Source organism: Zeus faber (assembly GCF_960531495.2).
Source record: "Zeus faber genome assembly, chromosome: 8".
NCBI lineage: Eukaryota > Metazoa > Chordata > Actinopteri > Zeiformes > Zeidae > Zeus > Zeus faber.
Window position 1 is genome coordinate 3,886,885 of NC_137195.1, and position 25,772 is coordinate 3,912,656.

General features: G+C 47.5%; 1 protein-coding gene across 1 annotated transcript in view; it reads right to left on the minus strand.

The window, feature by feature from the left end:
• myom3 (myomesin 3) overlaps positions 1 to 17,807 on the minus strand; it is a 77,230-nt gene extending 59,423 nt beyond the window's left edge. The window contains exons 1-2 of the mRNA XM_080005275.1: positions 17,517 to 17,807; positions 14,373 to 14,494 (exon numbers count right to left, since the gene is read on the minus strand). Of these exons, the coding sequence (XP_079861401.1) occupies positions 14,373 to 14,476 (104 nt within the window). The 5' untranslated portion in view covers positions 14,477 to 14,494; positions 17,517 to 17,807. The remainder of the gene's footprint in view (positions 1 to 14,372; positions 14,495 to 17,516) is intronic.
• Between the last annotated feature and the right edge of the window lie 7,965 nt (positions 17,808 to 25,772).

Below are 25,772 nucleotides of genomic sequence, written 5' to 3' on the forward strand. Positions count from 1 at the left end.
TTTCTATGTTGAGTGGGCTATTCAATTCAATGTTGGGCAAGAATAGGGATAAAGGCTCATAGTCTCGGTTTGAATTTCATTCATACATGCAATTTAACTGGATATAAATATCAGCGTTTGCACGCCTGTGTAACCATCAGCCAGTGCGGTAAACATTTCCATGGTAACAGCGAGCTCCACCAATCAGAGACGTCGCTATTACACTTCGGATTATGGGAAGTAGTCTCCATGACATCATTAATAAGACATATTTTTCTTAAAACAAGGTTGATATCATACAGACTTGTGGACTTCTACAGGAACAAAAACAAATGATTATATACATTGCGTAATATTTACGTCATTTATAAAAATTTCAAACCCTAACGCTAAACCTTAACTCTTTACATTTACCAGACGCTTTTATCCAAAGCGACTTACAATTGTTCAAACACCGACGGACGCCGCCATCAGGAGCAATTAGGGGTTAAGTGTCTTGCTCAAGGACACTACAGCATGCTAGCAGGAGGAGCCTGGGATCGAACCAGCAACCTTTAGATCACTAGACCACCAGCTCTACCGCCTGAGCTACCAACTCTTAAAACTACACAAACTACAATTCCGCGCCACTTTGCAATGCATCTCGATGAAATTGCATCATAGGTAAAGTAGTTATAGTATTATATTATGAAAAATGACATGCATGTGTTACTAGGGGTTCATTTGATCAGGAAATATACAAGCGTTAGAATTTACATGTGTGATTTGCGAAGCGCAATTATTTATAAACATTTCAAACCCTAACCCTAACCAACTACAAAAACTACAATTCCATGCTGTCATGCATCTTGATGCAATTGCCTCATGGGTATAGTAGTTGAAAACCAAAACTAAAAATACAACTGAAAAGGACACATTTATGGGTGAATAATGACATGCAAGTGATACTTGGGGTTAATTTGGTCGGGGAATGCATCTGTGTTGTCAGAATATACATATGTAATTTGCATTCCCTGAATTATATGTTAGGCCATTTTAAGTGGTGCCCCCCATTAACACTACCACCCCTCTAAGAGTACATGTCCAGAGCTGTCCAAAACAGTTGACCTCATTTGGGTAGCTCCTTTAATTACTGAGGTATTGGGATAAAAATAAGACTTGTCAAGATGGCGGCAGGCTCGGCTGCAGCGGCTCATGGCTCTCCAAATTGAGCCTTCTATGGCTGTCTACATTTCACCAGATGCTAACGTTAGCAGAGCTCAGGCTCACCTGTTAAACTGTATAAATAAACAGCAGCATGCTCATCCCGACATCATGGCCAGGGACTTGAATCAAGTACAGTGGAGCCTCGTCGTACGACTGCATCTACTTACCACTAATCCAAGACACCAGCAGCGATAGTCGCCAACATTTGTATCGACTTGCGACCGACTGCTCCAAGATACGACCGTGGAAATTTGCAGTTGGCGCGTCGGTGGCCAGTCAGCAGTCAGTCAGTCAGCAGTCAGCCAGCAGTCAGTCAGCAGCCAGTCAGCAGCCAGTCAGCAGTCAGTCAGCAGCCAGTCAGCAGTCAGTCAGCAGCCAGTCAGCAATCCGTCAGTCAGCAATCAGTCAGCAGTCTGCCAGCCAGCAGTCAGTCAGCAGTCAGTCAGCAGCCAGTCAGCAGTCAGTCAGTCAGTCAGCAGTCAGTCAGCAGTCAGTCAGCAGGCGACCTCCATGGTGTGTGCAAGTAGTTCGTGGCTTATCCATATTGTTTTCATATTTACTGTGTTTGTTCTGTGTATTTTGTTTATTTTCACCTTCATGATGTCATCATTTAGATGGGAAAAATTGCTTCGACCTACGACTATTTTAACATACGACTGTTCTTATAGAACCAATTACAGTTGTAAGTCGAGGTGCCCCTGTATACTTAAAGACAGTGCTTCCTAAATTCGTCCAATAAGTGTTCTACTGGGACAAAAAATACAAAAGAAATACACGTGTATTCCAACATTAAACATGCATATAGTCGCACCTCTCCCTCACCTCCCATTGCTCCTTAACCCGGCATACACCCCCTCAGCAGGAAAACAAAGCCAAACACAAAGACTACAAAAACGTGGCCTGAGGGAGCCCTTTCTCAGCTACAGGACCGCTTTGCACAAACAGAAGGAATGTATGCGAATACAACAGGACTGAGAGAAATACACAGAAACAGTACTGTTCTACATCAAGAGCTGGGCTGACAATGTCACTGTTGACAAATGTTTCCGGGTGTGTCCCAACCAGAAACAGTGGATGACAAGCAAGTCCAGACACTTCTCAGGGACCACCACGCCGCATGCAGGTCATGTGATAGGGCCCTGCACAGCACTGCTGGAGCCGACCTGAGGAGGAGCGTCAAAGATGCCGCCGAGGCCTAAATGAGAAAAATGGACGACCATCTCACAGACAATGACCCACAGCGGAAGCGGCGGGGAATACAGCACATCACAAACTATAAGGGCAGCAACCCTGTGACTGTCAACGCCTCCGCCTTGCAGGCAGAGGAACTGAACTGTTTCTTTGCTCGCTTTGAGGTAAAAAGGCCAACACAGTTACACTGCCTCCACCAGCCTCCGGCACCCACAGGCTCACTCTGCAGGAACACAATGTGAGACCTCGACCTCGAGAGGTCGGTGAACCCGAGGAAGGCCGCGGGTCCTGACGGTGTACCCGGGAAAGTACTTCAAGAATTTCATCTCAGGGGTCTTCAGAGAGCTCTTTAATCTTTCCCTTACTTACACAAGCCATCATCTCACCCTGCCTAAAGTCAGCCTTCAACATCCCTGTACCCAAAAAGCCATCGACCATCCCAACGATACAGACCAAGCCCTCTCACATCAGGAGTCATGAGGTGTTTTGAGAGACTGATCTCACAGGACATGAAAAACCAGCCTCCCTCCCACTTTTGACCCACATCAGTTTTCATAAAGAGCATATAGGCCCACGGAAGATGCTGCGACCATAGCTCTTCACATAGTCACTTAGAACACAAGGTGGAGCTATGTAAGGATGCTCTTCATGCACTTAAGCTCAGCATTCAATACAGTCATTCCAGAAATACTATACCCTTCCCCACCTGCACCTGGATGAAGGACTTCCTCACTAACCGTCCACAAATTGTTAAACCTGGCCCCCACCTTTCCTCCACCCTCAAGCTCAGCACCAACTCTCCAGAAGGCTGTGTGCTGAGTCCATTACTCTCTGTTCCATACGGCTATGATTGCACTTCAACCCACCCCAACAACACCATCATCAATTTGCAGATGACACCACCGTAGCCGGACTTATCTCAGGAGGAGACGAGTCGGCCTGCAGCGGTGACACTGTGGTGCTCAGTAAACGACCTGACACAGAACACCACAAAAACAAAGGAACTCATCATTGACTTCAGGAAGGACAGAGCCGGCCCCGCCCTACTTTACATCAGTGGGGACCGCGTGGAAAGGGTTCCCAACTTGAAATTTCTGGGAACCCACATCTCTGAGGACCTTTCCTGATCTGAACAGCAGCGATCACACCTCCTGAGAGTGCGCAGGAAAAACAGTCTGGGAGAAAAGCGGTGAGTGGCCTTCTACCGTTCATCCATGGAGAGTGTACTGCGTACTGTACCTCAGGGCGGTACTCCGACTGCTCGGCAGCAGACAGGAGAGCTCTTCAGAGGGTCATCAACACCGCGCAGAAAATCATCGGCTGCCCTCTGCGCTCCCTGGAAAGCAGCTCCAGCTCCCGCTACCGTAGCAGAGCCAAAAACATTCTAAAGGTCTCTTCTCATCCTGGACACCACTGGTTTGACCTGTTGCCCTCTGGCAGCCACTACAGGTCCATCAAAGCACGGACCACCAGACTTAAGAACAGTTTATTTCCCTGGGCCAAAAGCCGATAAACTCCAACAAGTACTGAATGACCCCTGACGTGCAATATGATGGGCAATAATTAAATGCATTGTAGTGGAATGATTACATTTATTCCAGTGCAACACGTACACTTATTTTAGTAAAAAATGATATCGTATTTATTTATTCAACTTTCTACTACTATTTTAGAATTTGTGTTGTTGGCTGTGGTTGTTTGTTTGCTCAGGTTGTTTTGTTCTGTTATGTTTTTGTTTCTCTGTGTCTTTTAATGCACTCATCAGGAGTAGCGCTCCTAGTTTGGATGTATTCTATACAATGACAATAAGGCTCTCTGAAGTGACCTTTCCAAAATGTGTTTGGTTTTGTTCTACCACAAAGTAAAACAAAAATCTGATTTTATTCCATTTAGATTGTGAATGGTTTTGGAATACACTGCCATGGCAGGGTTGGATTTTATTTTTTACTTTGTCAAAGAACAAAACAAAACACTTATTTGGAAAGGTCTCTTCTTGCAGGTTAACGTGTTAGTTTGAGACCTTTCAACCCCGGCCAGAGGTCACCTTTGAAGCCTTATACCTCAGTAATTAAAGGAGCCACCAAAATAAGATCAACTGCTTTGGACTGAACATGTACTTTTCGGGGTGGTAGTGTCAGTATGGGGGTGCCACTAAAAATGGCCTAACATATAATTCAGGGCTTTGCAGATGACATTCCATTAAAATTCTGACAACGCAGATATACACACCAACAAAAGGAACCTCTATCAAGATGCGTAACAGCATGGAATTGTAGTTTTGTAGTTGGTTACGGTTAGGGTTTGAAATTTTTATAAAAAATTGAGCTTTGCAAACGCACAAACAGTATATTTCCCGATCAAATGAAGCCCTAGTAACACATGAATGTCATTTCTCAACCATACAGTACCTACGGCGGTTTATAATAATATATCTACTTTACCCATGAGGCAATTGCACAAGATGCGTTACTAAATGGCGCAGAATTGTAGTTTGTGTAGTTTTGAGAGTTAAGCTTTAGCGTTAGGGTTTGAAACGTTTATAAATCACTGTGTAAATATTACACAATGTATGTAATAAATTGTTTTTGCTCCTGTAGAAGTCCACAAGTTTGTATGATATCAACCTTGTTTTAAGAAAAATTGGCTTTATTAACGATGACATGGAAACTACACTACCCCCGAGTTTCCGTCAGTAAAAATTGGTGCTGGTCCACGTGTCCTGGGAGATTTCAATGTCCCGGACAAAAGGGAGAGATTCGGGTCAAATATCATCTGTGTTTATTGAGGAAAAAAGATATGGCAATAATTATTATTATTGTTGTTTTCTTGCCCAGCACTAATTTAAATTGTGCTGAGAGGGAATTAATTTCACCGGACATTCTGACTGGAGAAATTTAAATATGTCGGACTTCAACAGATTTTCCGACAATGACCACATAACAGAAACTCTGCACTACCCATAATCCTAGGCATAAAAGTGACATCTCTGATTGGTGGAGCTCACTGTTACCATGGAAATGTTTACCACACTGGCTAATGGGTATTTATATCCAGCATCTATGAATGAATCTCATCCTGAGACTACGACACTATATCTGTATTCTTGCCAAACCTTGAATTTAATTTAAGACCATTCAACAGAGAAAAAAAGGAAGACCATTATCCCGCATTTATTTAGTGCTAATCAGAACGAAGTTTAAATGCTTTTTTAAATTTAAATTGTTTACTTTTTATTTTTAAATGCATGGTTTAAATTTTGTTCCCTGCAGCATGAAAGAGGTCGGACGATGGGACATGAATCAAGAGATTAATTTTTGTGACTATGCACAAAAACACGTAATACAGGCTTGTCTAGTTAATATGACTAACATAAAGCTGTATGGCAGTCGACTTATATAAAGTTAATATGGCAGCCATGACACAGGAACTGGTGCACTGCGATTTCGTGCTCTAGATGAAGTCAAGCCACTGTTGGATAAAACCATATTTTCAAGGAAGATGGGGGGTAGCCTGCCTCTCAAAATGGAAGATGACATGGATTTATATTTGGGGCCACATTCAGTAAGAATTATGCCCAATGCCTTGGCTGCATTGACGTCATCTGCTGCTACTGCTATTCTTAGTTTGGGGGTTGACTTTTTTTTAATGCTAGAAAAATTCATCTGTGAGGACATGACATGCCTAGTTGCCATAGTGACACAGTCAAACCCCTAACGTCAGTCAGCTTTGTGTAATTCGCTTAGAGTAGGAAGCTATAACCACCTGATTTACGGGAGCCTTTAAGCGTTACAAATACAATTCTGAGGGATCTTAAATCTTCCTCAATGTCAAAATTCATTTCAGATTACAAAAATGTAGGTGACCAGACGTGCAACTCAGATCCAAAACTTAATTTGACATTTCTCAATTTAAGGACCAATAAAGCATTCCCCCGAACAAACGTTGGGCAGTTGGAGATGAAGGGATGTTTGGTGCGGATGTGAGGGAGCAACGCATTCCTCCCCCGGATCGTCTTGCCGCTTCGTCCTGCCGCTTCGTCCTGCCGCTTCGTCCTGCCGCTTCGTCCTGCCGCTTCGTCCTGCCGCTTCGTCCTGCCGCTTCGTCCTGCCGCTTCGTCCTGCCGCTTCGTCCTGCCGCTTCGTCCTGCCGCTTCGTCCTGCCGCTTCGGCCTTCAGCTTCGTCCTGCTCCAGTAAACATGTTGTCAAAAGCAACGCGAGCGACCGAACCCTGCGGCGGGCGTGTCGTCACCGCGACATCGTTCCCAACCCGATTTTGAAATGCGGCGGCACTGTTGCATGTAATCATCTGCCACGTTTCAGATTAAATATTTAGGATCTAATCTCCGCTCCGCTCCGTCACTGTCATGGAGCTGAAGGGGGGGGGGGGGCGTTAGAGGGTGGGGTTGGGCCAGGGGGTGTTTGTTGTTTTGCTCCAGTTCGGTTGATGAGCCGTACCCAAAGTCACTGCAGACACAAAACGTCGGCTACTGACTGAGCCCGGAAGAGATGTGTGTTGTGGACAAATAAACAAACAAACACACACACACACACACACACACACACACACACACACACACACACACACACACACACACACACACACACACACACACACACACTCCTCAGCCTGCCCGTTCATTAAAGGCGTCTCCATTAAACCAAGCTGCCTTTTCGACGGGGATTCCAATAAACCGGGCAGCGTTTGTCGTCTTGGACAAGGTCGCGGCGGCAGCACAGTGGAGGTCGCTGTAAGTGGAGGGGGATGACCATCTGTCCGCTTTAAGAAGAGCCATCACACGCACTCAGAGGTATTTTGGGTTTGAGGGCCCAAATATATTTAGGACCCGAGGGCTTTTCTGATTAACGTCTTGTTTACAGAGTAGATCCGTATCTACGCCTGTACAAGCGGGAGTTTTATGAAACTTTATTTATGCATTTACAGCGAATGACCAGTGCTCAAGGAAATACGCGGTTGGAAAAGGGTGCCTATTCAAACCCAAATAATAAATAAAGTAAAAATCATCAATCAATCAAAATTAACACAATATTAGTATTACAATTGATGATCACAAATCTGAAAATGAGTAAAATATTTACCATATTTTTATTTAATATTATTTGATAAATATTTAGTAAATAAATGCATTGAACTTTTTTTTTCTTTGAATGCAATTGTGTACATTTTCATTTATGAGCTTATTCTTACCCTGTTGTAAACTAATTTTATGCTTGTAATATTCTGCATATTCTGCATTATGTGCGTGCTTGCGCGTGCGTGTGTGTGTGTGTGTCTGTGTAAGAGAGAGAGAACCAGAGCACTTTCGTGTGTGCATTTGGGTTGAGTGGTACAGTATGTGACTAAAAGTGAATGCTTATAGTTGCTTGTTCACAGTGTGTGTGTGTGTGTGTGTGTGTGTGTGTGTGTGTGTGTGTGTGTGTGCGTGTGTCTGCCTGTGTACCACCCAGACACCGTAGCGCCAACATGCAGCCTCGGGCGCAGCTCCCAACAAGCCGCCTCTCAGGTGACACGGATGCAAAGCGACTACGAGTGCTTCTCTGTGTTTCCGCGCTGAAGAATCACTTCTGCTTTTTCCTGTCGCTCCGCTCCGTTTGAGTGGGAAGTGAACAGCTCTGCCCGAGGCTGGCACTCACACCTCGGAGAGCGTCCTCACACCACACACACCCACACACACCACCCACACACACACACGCACGCACACATGTTTACATACATGCACAGGCCACACCCCTGCATTGTGTGTTTTTTTTCATCCTTTGAAACACAACGCTTCCTCTCGCAGCTCAACCCTCCGAGGGACCGGGGGTACGCGCCGCAGAGCAGCTGCTTCGGATAACACATGATCTCTTAATATAATAATACACCCAGTCCTCTCTGTGGACCATATGGGCGGCAAAACTTCCACCCAACTCTGGCAGAGGAGCAGAAACTTTTCACCTCATTAGTATTGGTGTTTGCCGAGGCGGCCCAGAGGCCACGTTGCCGGCAAACACACACTAACACACACACAGATGGATTGGAGTGTCTCCCCCACTGTGGGGGTCCCGAGTCTCATATCCACTCGGCACCTGCTCTCATGCACACGCTGCCTGATTAGCGAGCGCAACGTCCTGACCCCCAAGTTCATCTGAGCCCAGCTTGTCGGAATAATTGCTTATTTTCATCTGTCCCGAGGAGGGAAAATGTCCTCCGCGCTGTCTTTGGAGCCCCGTGCACCGCGCGGACCCCTGGCTTGTCTTAATTAAATAACTTGCTGCATAATCTGGGCCCCTTCAAAAAAGTTAAAGATAAAAAAAAAGTATGTAATGAAGGCCGATCGGACTGAGAGTCGTCAGGGAAAGCTGGAAGCCGTGGTTACCGGGGATAATTATTTCACTTTCTTTTACTTCCTCCTATGGCGTTTCTGTGTGCATGTATGAGTCTCTGAATTGGTGTGTGTGTGTGCGTGTGTGTGTGTGTGTGTGTGTGTGTGCGCGCTGGAAGAAGTAAAAAAAGTAAGTAAATAGCACAAACAGACACAAAAAGTACTAGATGGAAATTACTACTTAAGTAAAAGTACAGAGGTGCTTGCTCTTATGTACTTAAAGTATTAAAAGCAAATGTACTTAAAATAAAATAGTATAGATGATGACACAGTCATTTATGAGGATAATTAATTGCTTTGAAAGGAAATGGAGTAAAAGTCAAAAGTCTCCAAAGCTGAATATACTTTAGTCAGTACAGATACTTGAAGAAAATGTACTCAAGTACAGTAAAGCACTTGTTCGTTGTTAATTTCAACTGCTTGTGTGTGTGCATGCATGTGCATGGGCGTGTGTGTGTGTGTGCGTGCGTGCGTGTTTCATCCGGGATGGAAAGGTTTTCTGCGGTCGCATGAAAGTAAAGATATATTTAACCCTCTCACTACATCTTGGGCTAACGTTGCGTTATTTCTGTTACTTACACAGTTTATTTCCCATCAGTGGAACTAATAATACATTTCATAGAAACCTGCCCTCATATTCAGCCAATTTCGCCGCGCTTAAGGGCGAAAACGAGGAAGTTGTGGTTATGGACGGCGACGTCGGAAAGGCTGGGGTGACGACGAAGGTCATAAGAGGACGGGGGTGAGGTGACTCAGACCGTCGGAGGAAACCGAAGAAAGGCCAAGAGAAACTGGATTCCAAGGTCCTGTCCATGTGGGGTGAGAGGGAGCACGAACAGAGGCTAAGTAGGAGGTCGACGGTGAGAGGCGAGCACTTGGAAGAAGGTCTGTTAATGCTGCAGAGCTATGACTGAAAGGTGGAGGTGTGAAAAGCGAGGGAAGAGAGGCATGTGTCATGAAGCAAAAGATCGGGTTGGGATCAAGAGAGGGTCTTCTTCTGTCCTCACCAAGGCACGTGGTCCTGTGAGCTCATTAGGACTGAAAAGATTGTGGTGATACCGTGGCCCGGAGAAGATGACGACGGTGCCACGACCAAGAAGTCGTCTGGGAGATGAACGAGGCACGGGAGTCATAACAGCTCATTAGGATGCAGCACAACGCTTCGGAGAGTGAGCGGGAGATATTTTAGGCTGCTCCAGCAACACAAAGCGAGGTGTGCGGTAAAGTAAAAAGTGCCTCCCCAAAGAACCCCAAAGAACCTCAACGGTGGGGATGGAGAGGCAGTACTTTAAAGGCACTGGTGTCTGCTTTCCCAGCACAGAACCACGGACGGTGAGACTGATGGATGAAATGTCCTGGTCCACTGTGGAGTACAGCAAGGGAAAGTCTGACTGGGAATTAGACGGTTTATGCTCGGAATATTATGCCGTGTGGAGATGAGGTTGGGAGGGATGATGGAGAGATGCTTGAGGAGGGATGATGGAGAGGGGCTGAATGGAGGGACGAGGGATGGAGGGATGAAGGGATAATGGAGGGATAGAGGAGGGATAGAGGGATGATGGGGAGTGATGATGGGATGATGGAGAGGGATAAGGGATGATGGAGAAGGGATGAAAGCAGGGATGATGACGGAGGGACCCTGCTCTGACTGGGGATGTTGCACGGAGCTGCTGGGATTTTGCTCAGGGATGATGAGGAGGTTTGCATTGGTCCTCACCGTGAGGCAGATCGTGGGATGGATGTCCTCGCAGTGAGGCGGAGCAGGTGAAAATGCCGAACAAATCCTCACCGGAATAAGCGTTGAGGTTTGGGAATACGTCCATTGCTGGGGGCTCAGGAAGGCGGCGAGTGTCTGCAGTGCGAAGCTAAGACGACCCCATGCGGTGTCTGGGTGGTGCGGGAGAGCGGTGACCAGTGCTGGTAGGTTGACGGGTATCTTGAGGTTCTGCAAGAGGCCTAGCCATGCCGTCTTTGCGGGGACACACTGGGCGGACGTGCCCCCGAAAAAAGTGTGTCCATGCAGGAATCTGCGGGCAGAGGATTTGCAGCCCAGGTCATTGAAGTTGTTACAAACCACGTGACCTCCTTGGAAAGATGGGACGAGCTCTCCTGTTCCCTTTGGAAGGGGAACCAGGGTAGAAATGGCTGGGGAGCGATAGGTGGAGGAGGTGCAGCCCCTGCTGGGGAGAGGTTCAGCACAATGCGAAAATACATGGGGACATGCGAGAAGAGGGTCATCGTGGGGGTGGGGGTGGTGGGGGAGGTTGCTGGTTCAGGCGAAGTAGTTTATCATGAAATGCATTAAAATACATCAGGCAGAGTATCCCAGTGCATTGAGAAGCTTAAGCCCTGGCTACTGTCTCAGAAAGCAAATAAAATAGTCGGCAAATAAAGGATCACACACACACACACACACACACACACACACACACACACACACACACACACACACACACACACACACACACACACACACACACACACACACACACACACACACACACACACACACACACACACACATTTGTACTTATATCTGTATCTGTTGGGGCAGCCATATTATTTGTATTTGCATTTGAATAAGAGTAGAAATATTCCTAATAATTCTGTTTTGGCTTTGAAAACGGTTCTAATTTGAGGATATTAAAGTGTTAATATAAGTGTTCTTCCATAAAATACTTAAACACTTAAAATGTACTTTTGGTTCATGGTTTTCATAAACCCAGCAATCAACACGTACAGTACAACCCTGACGCCATAGTGGTAGTGAGCACCTGAGCCGCCACCCGGGGTGGTACGGGGAAAGGGAGGACCATCCCATAACCTGCTGGTAAAGCCTGGTTCACAGCCGCCGCAGCCGTAGTGTCGTTTAGGGCGGGGCGTAGAGGACGTCATCCCAATTGTTGGAACTCCGCGCCGTGCACTGCAGGTTCCTCTCCTTGGGTGCATACTGGCGGTTGGGTAAACCACCGCCACCCGCTGGACTTCCTCCGTCTCCTCTGGGGCGCTTCGGGTAATTCAAGATGGAGGCTTTTGAATATTTAGAATATTTACATTTTAATATTTCATGTTGTTATTGTTCGGGCAAAAAGCCCAAAGCGACCTGGAACACCAACTTCGGCGTAACACACCGACACGGTCAACGTCTGGTTTGAACCGCGACGTCACAACAACACCTGGTGGCCGACGTCCAATCTGCGGGACCCGCATCTGAGGGGGGCATGGCCATCAGCGGGGACTCTGGCCCCCGTCGGGACGCGGCATTAACGTGCGTCTCCGGCGATCCGATCACAAGCGGACGGCTCTGACCACGTCGGCTCACACCCGTCTCCACCTGGGTCTGGGGGAACGTGCTCGGGCTGGTCCTCGCTCTACGTGCGAGTCAGATTCATTTTGTTTCTTTAGTTTCTTCCTCGGATGGGAAATGACAAACGTAAAGCAGACCCGGGAGGACTGGAGTGGCGTTCTTCTTTTCTCCTCCAGACAGCGGGGCGCCGTGCGCGCCGCGCCCGCGCCCGCTCCCGCGCCGGCTTTCCTCCGTTTTTATTTGACATCTATTTGTTTTTGTTGGAGCAAACATTTTGAAGCCAACGTGGGGACCGTCGCGTTCCACCTCGGATCCGATCGGGACGGTGGATTGTTTAAAGGAGAGAGAGCCGTGAAGACACGCCCCACCCTACCGCTGTCTTCCTGTCCCCCCCCCACCCCCCACTGAGGTGACAACACAATACTGACGATAATTAACACGGACAGGAGGTTTATTTTGTTATGTTGCGCTTTTATTGTGGAACCCCTACTACTCTCTTTGAGGTTACGTCCGGGGGCGTGTTCCACGGCAAGGCCTTACCGCCGACGTCCGTCATCCTCTTAGGCTGGACCAGAATGGAGAGGAGACGAGGGGGCTCAGTGGAGCACTTTTTGTTGGATTTGGCTTCTTTTTTTATTTTTATTTCTTTGTTTGTTTATTGTGTGTTTTGTTTGACCTGTATTGGTCCAACAGCCAATGGAATTGTGTAGATGTAAATGTTGTAGATATGTTTGTAGCCTGTGGTTTGGTGGAGTCCGGGTTTCCCGCTGATGGCGTTGGTGGGTACCTGGGCCAGGTGAGGAAGGTGGGGAAGCGATGCGGGAGGTGAGAGGGGGGGGGTGAGGCTGGCATCTTCCTGCTGCCGCTCGGAACGCGTGAACCTGTCCGTGTGTTTTGGCATTTTGAGTTAAATAAAGACATATAAAATACAATCCCTGCTTGCTGGCTCATTTCTCGGCCGCCCCCCGTTCATCCCTGTCCTGCCGGCGGCCATCCTGAACGTGAGGCATGTCGCCATCAAAACCCTGTGCTTTGCCGGGAACCGTGTTAGGATCGGGCTCCGCCGCTAATGTCTACGCCACGTTCACTCCGGCACATGAAGACGCAGTGTCAGCATGTCACCAGCGGCCACAGATCAGCGCAGCAGCAGCTTAGCCCACGCGCACATCAACATAATTGCAGGCGGGAAAACGTTGCACATTAACGGCGGCAAACAAAAACTCATTACCGGCCTTTAATGAGTCTTTCTGCTCTTGGATAAAAGCCGTCCCTAAAACCAGTGGCATGTGCCCTGATTTCAGATGATAACAACACACAGGAACGACGGAGGATTTCTCATAAAGCTGCAGTAGGCCGCTCCCGGGCCGTCTGGGAAAAGGTAAAATAAAATGTCCCATCGTGCTGCTCGGTGCCCTCTGATACTTCATTATATCCGAGTCCCTGCGGGGGGACTCTTTCATCACACGTGTCATCCTGCCAGTGCCCTTGAACCCGGCGCCGGCCTTAAAAAAAAAAGGACTCGGTCCCCAGACACCGACCGGACTGTGGCTGCACTGCTCCTGGCGGTTAGGGCGTGGTTCCACCCAGCGGCCTCGTTCCGGGTGTATGCAAATGTCTTTGGCTCGTTAAGTCGTTGTTCTCCTGTTCCGCCGCTGAGGGGTCAGCCATCTGTCAGGCTCCTCAGGAGCCGGCGGGGGGGCCCCGGTGCCTGCAGGTAGACCCCCGTCTGGGATCAGAGCCAGGGCATTTCGGATGAAGCGACCTTTCGAGACGACCTTTCAGACCAATAGACGGCGCCGCCCCCCCACCCTCACGGGCGTCCTTGTCGCTGCTCGTTTGGAGCCGTAAGAGTTCCATCGTTTTCCAACCCCCTCCCAAAACGTTTTACTGGCCCACAACATCTGCTGCCTGGGTCCTCCCCGAGCAAGGCCTTCAAACTTGTGCATGGGCAGGTTCATGCAGATGAAGGGTCGGGGGCCCAAATCTGCTTTGCCTGTTTTGAAATGATGGTTTCATGCGTGTGACTCAAAATGACATGAGACATGTCAGCTGGGCGATGAAACAATAACATTGTTATTTCATCTGCCACCTTGTTGGAACCCTTCACACAACTGACGAACAGCCCCACGAAATCACACGCAGCCTTTAACCGTCACACAATGATGCATTTGTCAAGAGGAGTTCACCGATTAGGGAATGACATCTTTATGCTTTTAAGGGAGAGAGAAAAAAAACACATTTTTGAGGGAATAATCCGTCTGTTGTGGAGAGAGATTAGAGATTATCCTGCGGCGGCGGAAGAGCACCTGGAAGTGAAGCTTTTCTTCTTGATGTGTGAGGAGAGCCGCACGCTGTGAGACATCTGGGACGACTGCTCCTCCTGCTGCCGGCGCATCACTCTGGTCTCCATGACGACGGCTCCAGGTACCTGGGGGGGGGGGGGGGGGGGGTGTCAGTAGCGGTTGGGGGCTCGCTGCAGAGCGGTGCACGTGCAACACAAGGCGAGATGACCAATCAATGAACAAGGCGACGGGGGGCGCTGCGGCCTCGGCCTCTGTCCTGCGGCGTCGCCCTCATACGTATTCAGGAGACTCATCGGAAACAACTTATTGCCGCGGGTTTTAGCACCAAGGTGGCAAAGTATCGACCAATTTGACCGCACCGGAGTGGCTTCAGCCTTGGCGAGGGCCGCGGCTATTTTATTTCATCCTTCGATTCAACAGACGGCGTGCGGCTGGAGCAGCTCGTCCTCTGCGTAGTAGCCGCGGAGCCAAATTAATGACCACTGTCATTCTGCGTCGCAGTGGCGCCCGACTGCAAATCAGTCTCCAGACACATCCCCAGAGAGCTGTAATTGAGCTCAAGGGGAGCACAAAGTGTATGCAAAATGTTAATTGTACCATTTAGTTTCCTGATGAATTAGCACGGCAGCGAGGGCATAAATATGCATGCTTTATGCACGCTTTATGGGCGCTATATGCACGCCATACGCACGCTATACGCACGCTTCTTGAAATGTTTCGGAGTTATCTCCACATAATGCACAAAATCACTTTCTACTGTTAGAGTGTTTGCAGAAGGAATCCTGTGTCGTACTTCACTGGCAGACGTTTTAAAAGCTGAGGAGTTGTTGGAGCTGAGGTGTGTCAGTGAACCGCTGGACACGATGCAGCATCTCTGCTCGGGAGATAACAGTGAAACTAGGATCCAAACAGCAAAACGCTGAATTCTCTGACGGTGCTAAGGTCTTGGAAATTAATAAGAGAACGGTGTAAAGGTGTCAACGGTATTAATCATTTTGCTGGGGACCCCCTGGAGCCTCTTGAAGGGGCCCTGGGGGTCCGCGGAGCCCAGGTTGAGAACCACTGCTCCAGTATATACACAGACAACATATCATAACAACCCCGATGAAAAGTAGATAAAGCTCTTTGAGCAGTTTAAAATGTTCTGTCCAAAATGTGTGTCTGTGTGTGTGTGTGTGTGTGTGTGCCCACGTGTGCATGCCTGTGTGTGTATTTGCGCGTGTGTATGTGCCCGTGTGTGTGTGTGTGTGTGTGTTTGGAGGTAGATGTGTATCAGGGCTGCTAAATGAATCTTTCCTTTGTGGGCCACTGAGCATCTTATAATTCATCAGACGGGGTCCTCCATCCCAGCGCACCGGCACCCAACTGCCCATTAATCACCGGGACGCTGTGGGGCGGTGAGCGTGGACCCAGCCGAACTGGGTCGGTCCGGCCTGAGCGATGGCTTCATTCACCCAAACCCCCGGCGGCAACCACCCGAGCTCGCCTCGCAGGCAACGTGTTGTTCCTGCTCGTCTCCTCCAATCACAGCGCGCCGCCAAACAGCCCAACGCTCAGACACTCGGCCGATGGGAGACTGACAGCCGCCATATTGAAACTGATGGTGCTCCGTGGAGAAGTCAGAGACGCAGGCGCTCGGTGCAGCACAGGGGTGTCAATGATACTGCACATCCCATCCGGCCCCCATTGAAATATTGAGTTATCATCTCCAGTACACGTACTGTATGTGTGCACTGTATCGAGGGAGCTGAAACACTGAGGTTTCACAGTGAATACATGTCATGCCAGGTACGTGCCAGGTGCGTTTACATGGAGGAGCAATTTGTAATTTCGATTAGCGATTCAATTGACAATTAGCATTGAGTCTTAATTTTTTTAAATACAATAATAATAATAATAATAATAATAATAATAAATTAAATTGAATACAATTTAAAAAAAAAATTGTGTATTAAATATACAATATTTATAGCAATAGGCAATAAAAAATGGCTAAATATACAGAAATAGCTGAAAAATAAATAGTCAAATATATAAAAATACACAGAATATACAAATGCGATTCTACGATTAGTGGAGTCTAATAAAAAAAAAAGAAAATTTAAGATAAAAAAAAAAACAAGGTTAAATCAATCACTTGGTAGTTACTCTGGATTCAATTAAGGTCGGAGCTTGGAAAAATCTGAGGAGAGGAACGGACATTTAAGCCACAATTCCAAGTCGGCATTTTGATTCCAGATCGCTCAGGACCGAGTTCCTGAGACAACGGAGCGATGTGTGCACAGCTCCCTCTGCACAGCTCCCTCTGCACCGCTCCCTCTGCACAGCTCCCTCTGCACAGCTCCCTCTGCACGGGTTTATATCAGAAAACACGTCCAATTTTGATCAGAGCTCCTCCCACTTTGCTCTCAGCTCCTGTGCAGATACTTGCAGAATTCACAGCAACAAACACAGACGTTTGTCGCCAGCGTCCACGTGGAAAACATTTAGTGAGAACCGGAACCCAGAAGGACCGTTTTCGCAAAATGTCCAGTTGTCAGAGCAGAGACCTCCAATCTCAAATGTTCAATTCCCAACTGTGCCAGCACAAAAGACATCTGAGCCTCCACCTCCAACCAGGCTTCAACAGGAAGTCATCCAACCGCATGAAGCCCACCTCAAGTCAGTTTGACACCCCTGGTTCAGAACACGCCCCCCCCACGAACCCCCATCTCTGTGTCTCACGTTTAAAAACCCCCAAAAAATAACAAGAGGGGAAAGGTGTAAGAGCGCGTCCGGACAACCAAGGACTTGTTATTCTGGTGGTGGAGGAGAGCGAACACGACCACGACTGAAAGTAATGAAGACGCAGCAGAGAGACGGGAAAGACGGAGTCATAATGAAAGCACACGGCGGAATATGATGAGGAAGAACAGCTTGTGATTGGCCGATCCTGTGTGTGTGTGTGTGTGTGTGTGTGTGTGTGTGTGTGTGTGTGTGTGTGTGTGTGTGTTATTATATTTTTGAGGACTACCGGTCTCGGAATGGACTATGTTTTGGTTTAGATGGTCTTCACTTACCAGGTGTATTTACTGGAACCTCACTTTCATACCAGCGCAAGAACGTGTGTGTGTGTGTGTGTGTGTGTGTGCGACACACAAGACTCACGTATCGTTCTCTGATGAAATGGGATCTCCACGGGGCCTCGGTCGCATGGAAAGACAACGGCACGTTCTCTCTCTCTCTCTCTCTCCCTCCGTCTCTGTGTTTCTTTCCTTTTCTCCTCTCTTTTCCGTCTCTCTCTCTCTGTCTGTCTCTCTGTCTCTGTCTCTCTGTGTCTCTCTCTCTCTCTTTCCTTGTCTCACTCAAGAGATGCACCGTCTGAAAATAGTCCTTGTCCTCAGTCCGTCTCTCTCTCCCTCTCCTTCTGCCTCTCCCCTTCTTTCATCGAGGGTGACCCCGGACACAAACAACCTTCAGCGTCAGAATGAGAACAATACCATTCTTAAGGTGGTAAATATAGACTGATGACACACACACACCAATGCACCCCTGACACACACCAGCAGTTATACAAAACACAGATATGCTGAATGACCACACACACACACACACACACACACACACACACACACACACACACACACACACACACACACACACACACACACACACACACACACACACACACACCCCTTGATGCCAGCCGGCTGGATCCACTTACACACAAAAAGATGGCACACAGTCGCTGGCTGTACAATGGGACGGCAGGGCAGCCACCAAAATGTCTGCTCAATAACTGCCAGGACGGGAAATCTATATTTGCGGCGGCCAGCGGCGCTCGGAGCCACCTGAGTACACAGAGGAATACAAAACGAAAAGGATGGAAGACGACAAAGGAGGAGGAGGAGGAGGAGGACTAAGTTGTGAGGCGAGAGGAAGAGAGAGAGCAGAGAGCGAGGGGCGTGCGAGAGGTGAGTGAGGGAGGGATGAGGAGCAGCCAGACGCTCATTACTACACGTGTACTTACTAAATAAATGAATATATTTACACAGAATATTGATTTTATTATTCATTACCCGGTACGCCGAGTTCAAGAGCTTTTACAAAGAAAGATAGCCCGCGACAAGGCAGCTGCACCGATAAGTTACGACCCATTCAGCGACATGTGACACATCACACTGTGATTCACCTTCAGTTTGACCTTGAAGTGAAGTGCGACCGTCAGCGGAACGTTCCTCTCTTCAAGTCTCCATCGTAGTTCCCACACAGCGTCACCAGAGGGCGCCACCGGCCGGTGTGCGGGTGGGCAGCGATCGGCGAGGGGCGTGAAACCGGTTGCCGTGACGACGGCCGTTACCAACAGAGCGCCGACTGCTGCCGTGGACCAATCAGAGCGGGGCATTCCGGGGAGCCGCGCGTTCGCCGCTTTTCATTGCCGTCGTTTTGAACCCGGATCTTCCGAGTTCAACTGAGCGTTCGCCAAGTTGCTTCCAGTCCCGTTTCCCATAAGTTTCTGTAGAATTCCACCAAATAAAACTTTATTTCTGGTTTTATCAACTCTCCAAAGTCAAATGAGTATTAGGATCACTATGTCAATCACCAGCCGTTTGAGAAGTACTCAAACTTTACTTCAGTAAATGTACAAGTACCGTGGTACAAAATGGCTCAGGATATTGACATTTCTACTTGAGCAGAAGTATATCGGTACTTGCTCAAAATTGAAGTTAAAGTATTTAAGATACTTGTCATGGGTGGAGCGTCTGCTTCCTCCTGATCAGGTGACGACACTGACGAGCAGAACACGCTGGAATACCTTTCTTTTATGACCTTCCATTTCTCTTTTCCTTCTTCTCCCCCTTCTGCTCCCTGAAGCCACGCCCTTCTGTCCGCCACCCCCCCTTCCCCTCCTCCTCCTCCTCCTCCATCTCTCCTCATTTTACGCTGATCTTTGATTAGTTGCTGTAACTTGTCCGCTGTTCTGTCTCATTAAGCAGCCTGCTCAATCTGCCCGACTTCATTAGGAGTGTGTGCGTGTGTGTCTGTCTGTCTGTCTATCCGTGTGTGTGTGTGTGTGTGTGTGTGTGTGTGTGTGTGTGCAATTACTTCTCCCTCCAGCTCCGAGGGCCAGTGCTAATAAAATAAAATAAAATGGTTTTGGAATCATCATAACAAATAGATTTTATGGACTTCCACGAGAGCATGATCTGTGTGTGTGTGTGTGTGTGTGTGTGTGTGTGTGTGTGTGTGTGTGTGTGTGTGTGTGTGTGTGTGTGTGTGTGTGTGTGTGTGTGTGTTATTTAATAGCCTTAGTGGTCACACCTGCATCTGCACAATACAAGCTGGAGGTGCCAGACGACCTTGGCTTGTCATGCATCAGCACTGATAGTCGCACCCAGAATAACACGGAGCAGCTGCCTTCATTGGTGCAGGAAGCCTCCAGCGTGTAGCGTGTTCCTGTAGCGTGTGTCTGTAGCGTTTTCCTGTAGCGTGCTCCTGTAGCGTGTGTCTGTAGCGTGTTCCTGTAGCGTGTTCCTGTAGCGTGCTCCTGTCGCTTGTTCCTCACGCTCAGAGTGAAGAGTCCTGCACATACATTTACATTTGCATTTACATGCAACCATTGAGCGGACACCGTCATTTGAAGAGAGTTTCACCGAGTGCATTCCTAAATCACACACACACACACACACACACACACACACACACACACACACACACACACACACACACACACACACACACACACTAGTTGTCTCCTTCCAGGTGCTGCCTCCAGCTGGATCTTCAGTCTCTTCGAGCTTTAACAAGACAGACATTCAGACATTCTGACATTCTGACATCATTGTGAAGCTTGAAATTTCATCTTCCCAACGTCAGGAAAACAACAGAACCTCAGAGCAGTAGCACTGATGGAGACGCTCAGTGACCCGAAAGGTGGAGGAACGGAGCTGGAGGTTGAAACACGACCATTGGCTGTAGATATGACAGGGCCGTTCCATGTACCTCCCTGTTGGTGGAGCATAGATGGGGAGCGGGTGGAGAGACAGGGATGCAGGAAAATACACGTTGGTGTCTTTGTTTTTTTCTCTGTGAGAAGAGCTTCAAACAATCTTCACTCCTAGAGACGCCTTCCCCTCCAGCTGTTGACATCCTTCAGGGCCTGACCATAATGGCTGCCCAGTTGCCCCAGGCAACCAGATTTGGGCCATTGTCAAGCATCTCGTGTGGTGCCTTTTTGTCAACCACCTTTCATAGGAAAAAAACAAACAGATTCCATATTTACTTGTGAAACAGGTGAGAATAAGATTGAAAAACGGATTATCAGGATATAGGATCATTATCACTCAACGATAAACTGTTGGAGAGTCGCCAACCATTTTGTCAGGCTTGACAACCAACAGCTGATGCAGGGTTTCCAACTTGGCCACCATTTCCCAGAGTTTGTGGTGGGCCCTGTCCCGTCGGCGTTCTACAACCCCCCCCGGAGCAAAGTCCTCCAAAATGACCCAGGCTGCTTTGAGAGCACGGCGTCCCAGAGAGACTCGCGACGGAGCCCAGAAATAAACCTTAATAGACACCAAAGTCCCCGGGACGATCCGTCACTCGGCCGCGCCTGCGCCCGCTTCCAATCAAGCGGCGATTAAGAGCTCATCAGAATGCACGAGAGGAAGGGGAGGCGGCGCCGCCCACGCCCTCTTAGATGAGGACTTGGGTCCATCACCTTATGGGGTTTGGGAGCGAGGGAAGGAGGGCGGGTTTCAGAAGGGGAGGCAGGTGGGACGGGGATATGAAGGGAACGACGTCGAGTGGATAGAAGCCAATGACAGCGAAAGCGGCGGGGTCGAACGGGGTCGAACGGGGTCGAACGGGGACCCCCGGCATGCGTGGAGCGGGGACCCCCCGGCGGGCGGCAACCGGGACCCCTGGCCGGCGTCAAACGGGGACCCCCCCGGGCCGGCGTCGAACGTTTTCACATGGATTCTATGGACATTAATGCTGGAGGAACCGATACGGAAGCGGCGTGGGAGGCCCCCAGCATTACAGGACGCGAGAATATGTTTCCTCAGCCGATCACACGTAACAGGATCTCTCCAGCCACTACCTCTGTCCAATTTACTTTTTTTCCAACTACACTGCAAGAAGATGACGTCTCAACAGGCTTACGTTTTTTTTTTTTTTTTTTTTTTAATAAACAGCTCTTGTTTTCTTACCTTCAGAAAAAATTACGAATTGTTGCGGTCCTGTTTCCAGGATTTTGCTCCAGCCATGCACTAATTATCTGATTTCAATCGTTTATAGGACATTTGGGCTTAATTTCCGAAATAATAATAAAAATAATAACATTTTTGACTTTGTTTTAGCAGCAGCTGGAGTTGGCTCCTTATGATTTCTCTAACTTACTTTGGTTGCATGCTACAAAAATAAATCACGAATCTTGAATCTGCAAATCCAGTGGAATTTTATTTTCTGAACAGAGATTTTCCTCCTCTGGTTGTTGGGATTATCTAAATGCTCTTCTACAAACATCAAAGAAGATTTGAAGACGTCGTAAGACAATTTGAATCAGGATTCATGGTTATTTGACTTTTTTTTTTTTTTTTCGCTCCTCTCGACATTGGTCAACAATCCGGCCTGTTTCGAATATTACTCCCTACAGTCCGGCTCCAACTGGGTTTTGCCAGAAAGTGTCCACGACAAAGATCCATTAGAGATTTTCTTGGAGTTCTAACAAACTTGGAGAGCAGAGGAAACATGCATAATGGAACCAGTCAAAATGCGAGAACCTTATCAGAGGAGATGATGTACACAGAGGGGGGGCGAGAGGGAAGGGGAAGGATGGCCGTTGCCAAGACGCCGGGGGCTGAACGCCGCGTCTGGAATGAGCAGCAATTATCGCTGCGCTCGCGCGTCCTCAAACGCCAGCTGATAGCGCTGTAATTGCTTCAATGGATTTCTCCCTTTCTTCGCTCCGTCTCTTTCCAGGCCCGTGTTTGGCTTCAGAAATGACGCAAGAGATCACGATTTATCGCGGCATCAGAAGCAGCGAGCCTCTCCCAATCAGCGTCTCCATGCAAGGGAGCCCAAATCTCAGAAGATCAATTTAACATAAATGGGAAACTCCTTATGTAACGTGCAATTACCGCTCCAGTGCAGTACCGGGCGGATCGCATACTAATTATGAGCGGCTGGGATTAACAAGGGTTTAGGGAAAAGTGCTTTAAATTTTCATTATTGTAAGTACTAGAACACTTGTATTAAGTGGTGACGGAACACACAGTACACTAAAACATTTAGTTTCCTTAAATAAAATTATGTAAATGAGAAAATTATATAAATAAATGAATATATAAATATTATTGTAATGAATAAAATAAAATCCAAAGAGGCCAAATATTAAACTGTGCACAATATTGTTTGTGTTTAAGAGGTCTTTTTTATAATTTTTATTTTTCAAATTGTTTATCATCATTATATATATATATATATATATATATATATATATATATATATATATATATAAATATATATTTTTTTTTTATTATTATTTTTTTTTGCTTTTTCCGAGGTAAAATCATTTTTTATCATCATGTGTCTTTTATTTTTATCATTAGTGTCAAAGTGTCAAAGCAATATATATATATGTATATATATAGTGGCACGTTGGCGCATTGCACTGTTGCCTCACAGCAAGAAGGTGCTGGGTTCGATTCCCGCCTGGGGCACTGTTGGCACCGTGCTCTGGCGGGTTATCTCCCGATTAGGGTCCTTTCCATGTGGAGTTTGCATGTTCTCCCCGTGCTCACATGGGGTTTTCCTCCACCTTACATCAGTGAGGACACCCGCTTAAAAGCATGTAGAACAACTCAGGCAGTGGCTAGTTTGGCCGGAGCTGAACTAGAATGGAGAAGTAAGACGACTCCTTCCCTCCACTAGTCTTGGGGTCCACCTTGGGCAAGTGATAGTAGCCCCACAGCCCCCCTGCCTTGGGTCACAGGCCGGGCGAGAGGACTGGCGACCCTTGCCTGTACCTAGCCTCGAATGGACACAAGTCCCGAGTTGATGTCGGCTAGTCCCGCACCCTCGCATATATATATATATATATATATATATATATATATATATATACATACACACACACACACACACACACACACACACACATATATATATATATATATATATATATATATATTGTAAATGAACACGTAGAAAGAGGTGTTGAAGTGTTGAACTTCCTCTTTCTCATGTAGAAAGAGGAAGTAAAGTAGAGGAAAACAAAAGTAATAAAGGTGTGTGTGGTTTGGCGTCTGCTGTCCCGTAGATCCACGCCCTCCTCTTCCTCCTCCTCCGTCATTGAAATTCTATTTGTGAAAAGACAGAAAATTCCTCCGACAACTGATCCCCATCAAGGCCGTCAGCACGACGGGTGGAGCGAGGAGGGGCGAGCAAGCTCACAGGCAATCCTCCGAGGAGGGAGGGAAATCAGAGAGAGGGAGGGAGGGAGAGACCGAAGCAGAGAGAGAGAGACAGCACTTGGCGTGCAGAGAGTAAAGACTGTCAGCGGAGAGAACGAGGGCAAGCAAGAGAGAGAGAGAGAGAGAGAGAGAGAGAGAGAGAGAGAGGGGAGAGGGGGGGGGGTGCAGAACAAGCCCTAAAGCAGCATCAGACTCAGGAGTAGAGTACAGGTGGAGTAGAGGTAGAGAGGAGAGTAGAGTACAGGTGGAGTAGAAGGAAATGGAGGAGATGTGGAGTAGAGGTAAAGTATCTCACAATATATATGTAAATAACCTTCATAACGACAATAAGTGCCAAAGGTCGTCTGCAAGGCTCACAAGGAGCCTCCTGCTAAAATGACACAAAAACAAACTTCTTTGTCTATCCATCAATATTAATATGTATTCAATATTAATTGCATTCAAATGATATAACCATCAAAAGGTCATTTCACAGAATGGGCCAAGACCGACTACACAATGTGTGTGTGTGTGTGTGTGTGTGTGTGTGTGTGTGTGTGTGTGTGTGTGTGTGTGTTGCAGTACAGTTTCATATTTCTGCATACATGTGTAAAGGTCAGCTCTTCTCTGGGAGACTCATTCCACTATTAATACACAGCTCACAATAGACACAGGAACGCAGAGCACAGACACACCCGAAAACCCTCAGCCCCGACGTGAAAGCTCAACACAGCTGCAGGCAGCGAGACGCCGCGTCTCTGTATCTTTGCTTTCTTTGTGTATCCATGTTTGGCTCCAGTTCGGTCGCGTTCGGGACCTATCACGGTTTTCCGGGTTCCCTGAAACGCCGCACGATTTTTCCCAGTTGACATTGAACGCCCCATCGTTCCCCCGCTCCGTCGTCTCCTGGTTGCTCGTCTCGTGGGCCGGTCCGCACAGCGCAACCCTCCCAAGGCGAACGCCCAGGGACGGAAAAGGCACTTATTATTATGTAACGTCGGTTCACAACGTCACAAAACGCCTCGCTTCACAAGCTGATCGAGCTACGGCAAGGTTCTACAACTTCCGGTTAGTTTTAGTTGGTTTTTCCACTAATCCCTGCTCCAAAGTTCGATCGACGTGGATCAAACTTCAACCACGAGATGTCCGAGATGTCCCGGTTCGTACCAGACCTCAGCCATGTCTGTGGGTTCATCGGTTGTAGTGTTCCAGACACTTCTAGCCAGAAAAATGCCAAGGGGAATAAAAGTAAAAATCCCATCAATAACTATAGGACCCCTCATAATATCGAGTGATTACCTGCTAACCCTAAAGCGTGCTTTACACCAAATCCTACGACAAGAAAAAAAACAACCCATGTCCATTCATTCCTATAGCTGTGGCGCACTGCGATAATCCCCGCCCACTCTGAGATAAGCCCCGCCCCCCCTGAGATGAGCCCCAATTTTCCAACTCATGCGTGACGTTTTTTTTTAATTGGAACTGGGCGTGAAACACAGTAAATAAGTCTCATACTTCAAAATAATGAAGTCATCAATGTTAACTTACGATGTCACCATCCTTCATTTCACTATTAATAAATCTCTCTTTATCTTATTATTATTAGTGAATTGTGTGTATTTCATTTTCGCACTTAGCAAACAAAAAATAAACGTTCATTCATGGAATTTGCTAAATGTCCAGCAAACTACTCGCTGCCGCAGCTCATCCCACGGCCACTAGGGGACGATCCAACTGACTTTACTCGTCATCTGCTGAAATTTACGTTTTTATGCGAGTAAATAAAAGGAAAAATGACTTATCGTACAAAAAAGAAAAACTTACCAGACGAACTGGAGGTCGGTGCACTACATTACCTGCGTTTTGTCGCTGCTTAATCCAAACTTTGCACGCGCGCTTTCCCTCCAAATCCCAAATTAATCTCAAGCACTTCAGGCTGCAATGAGTCTGTAAGTTTGTCAAATGAAAC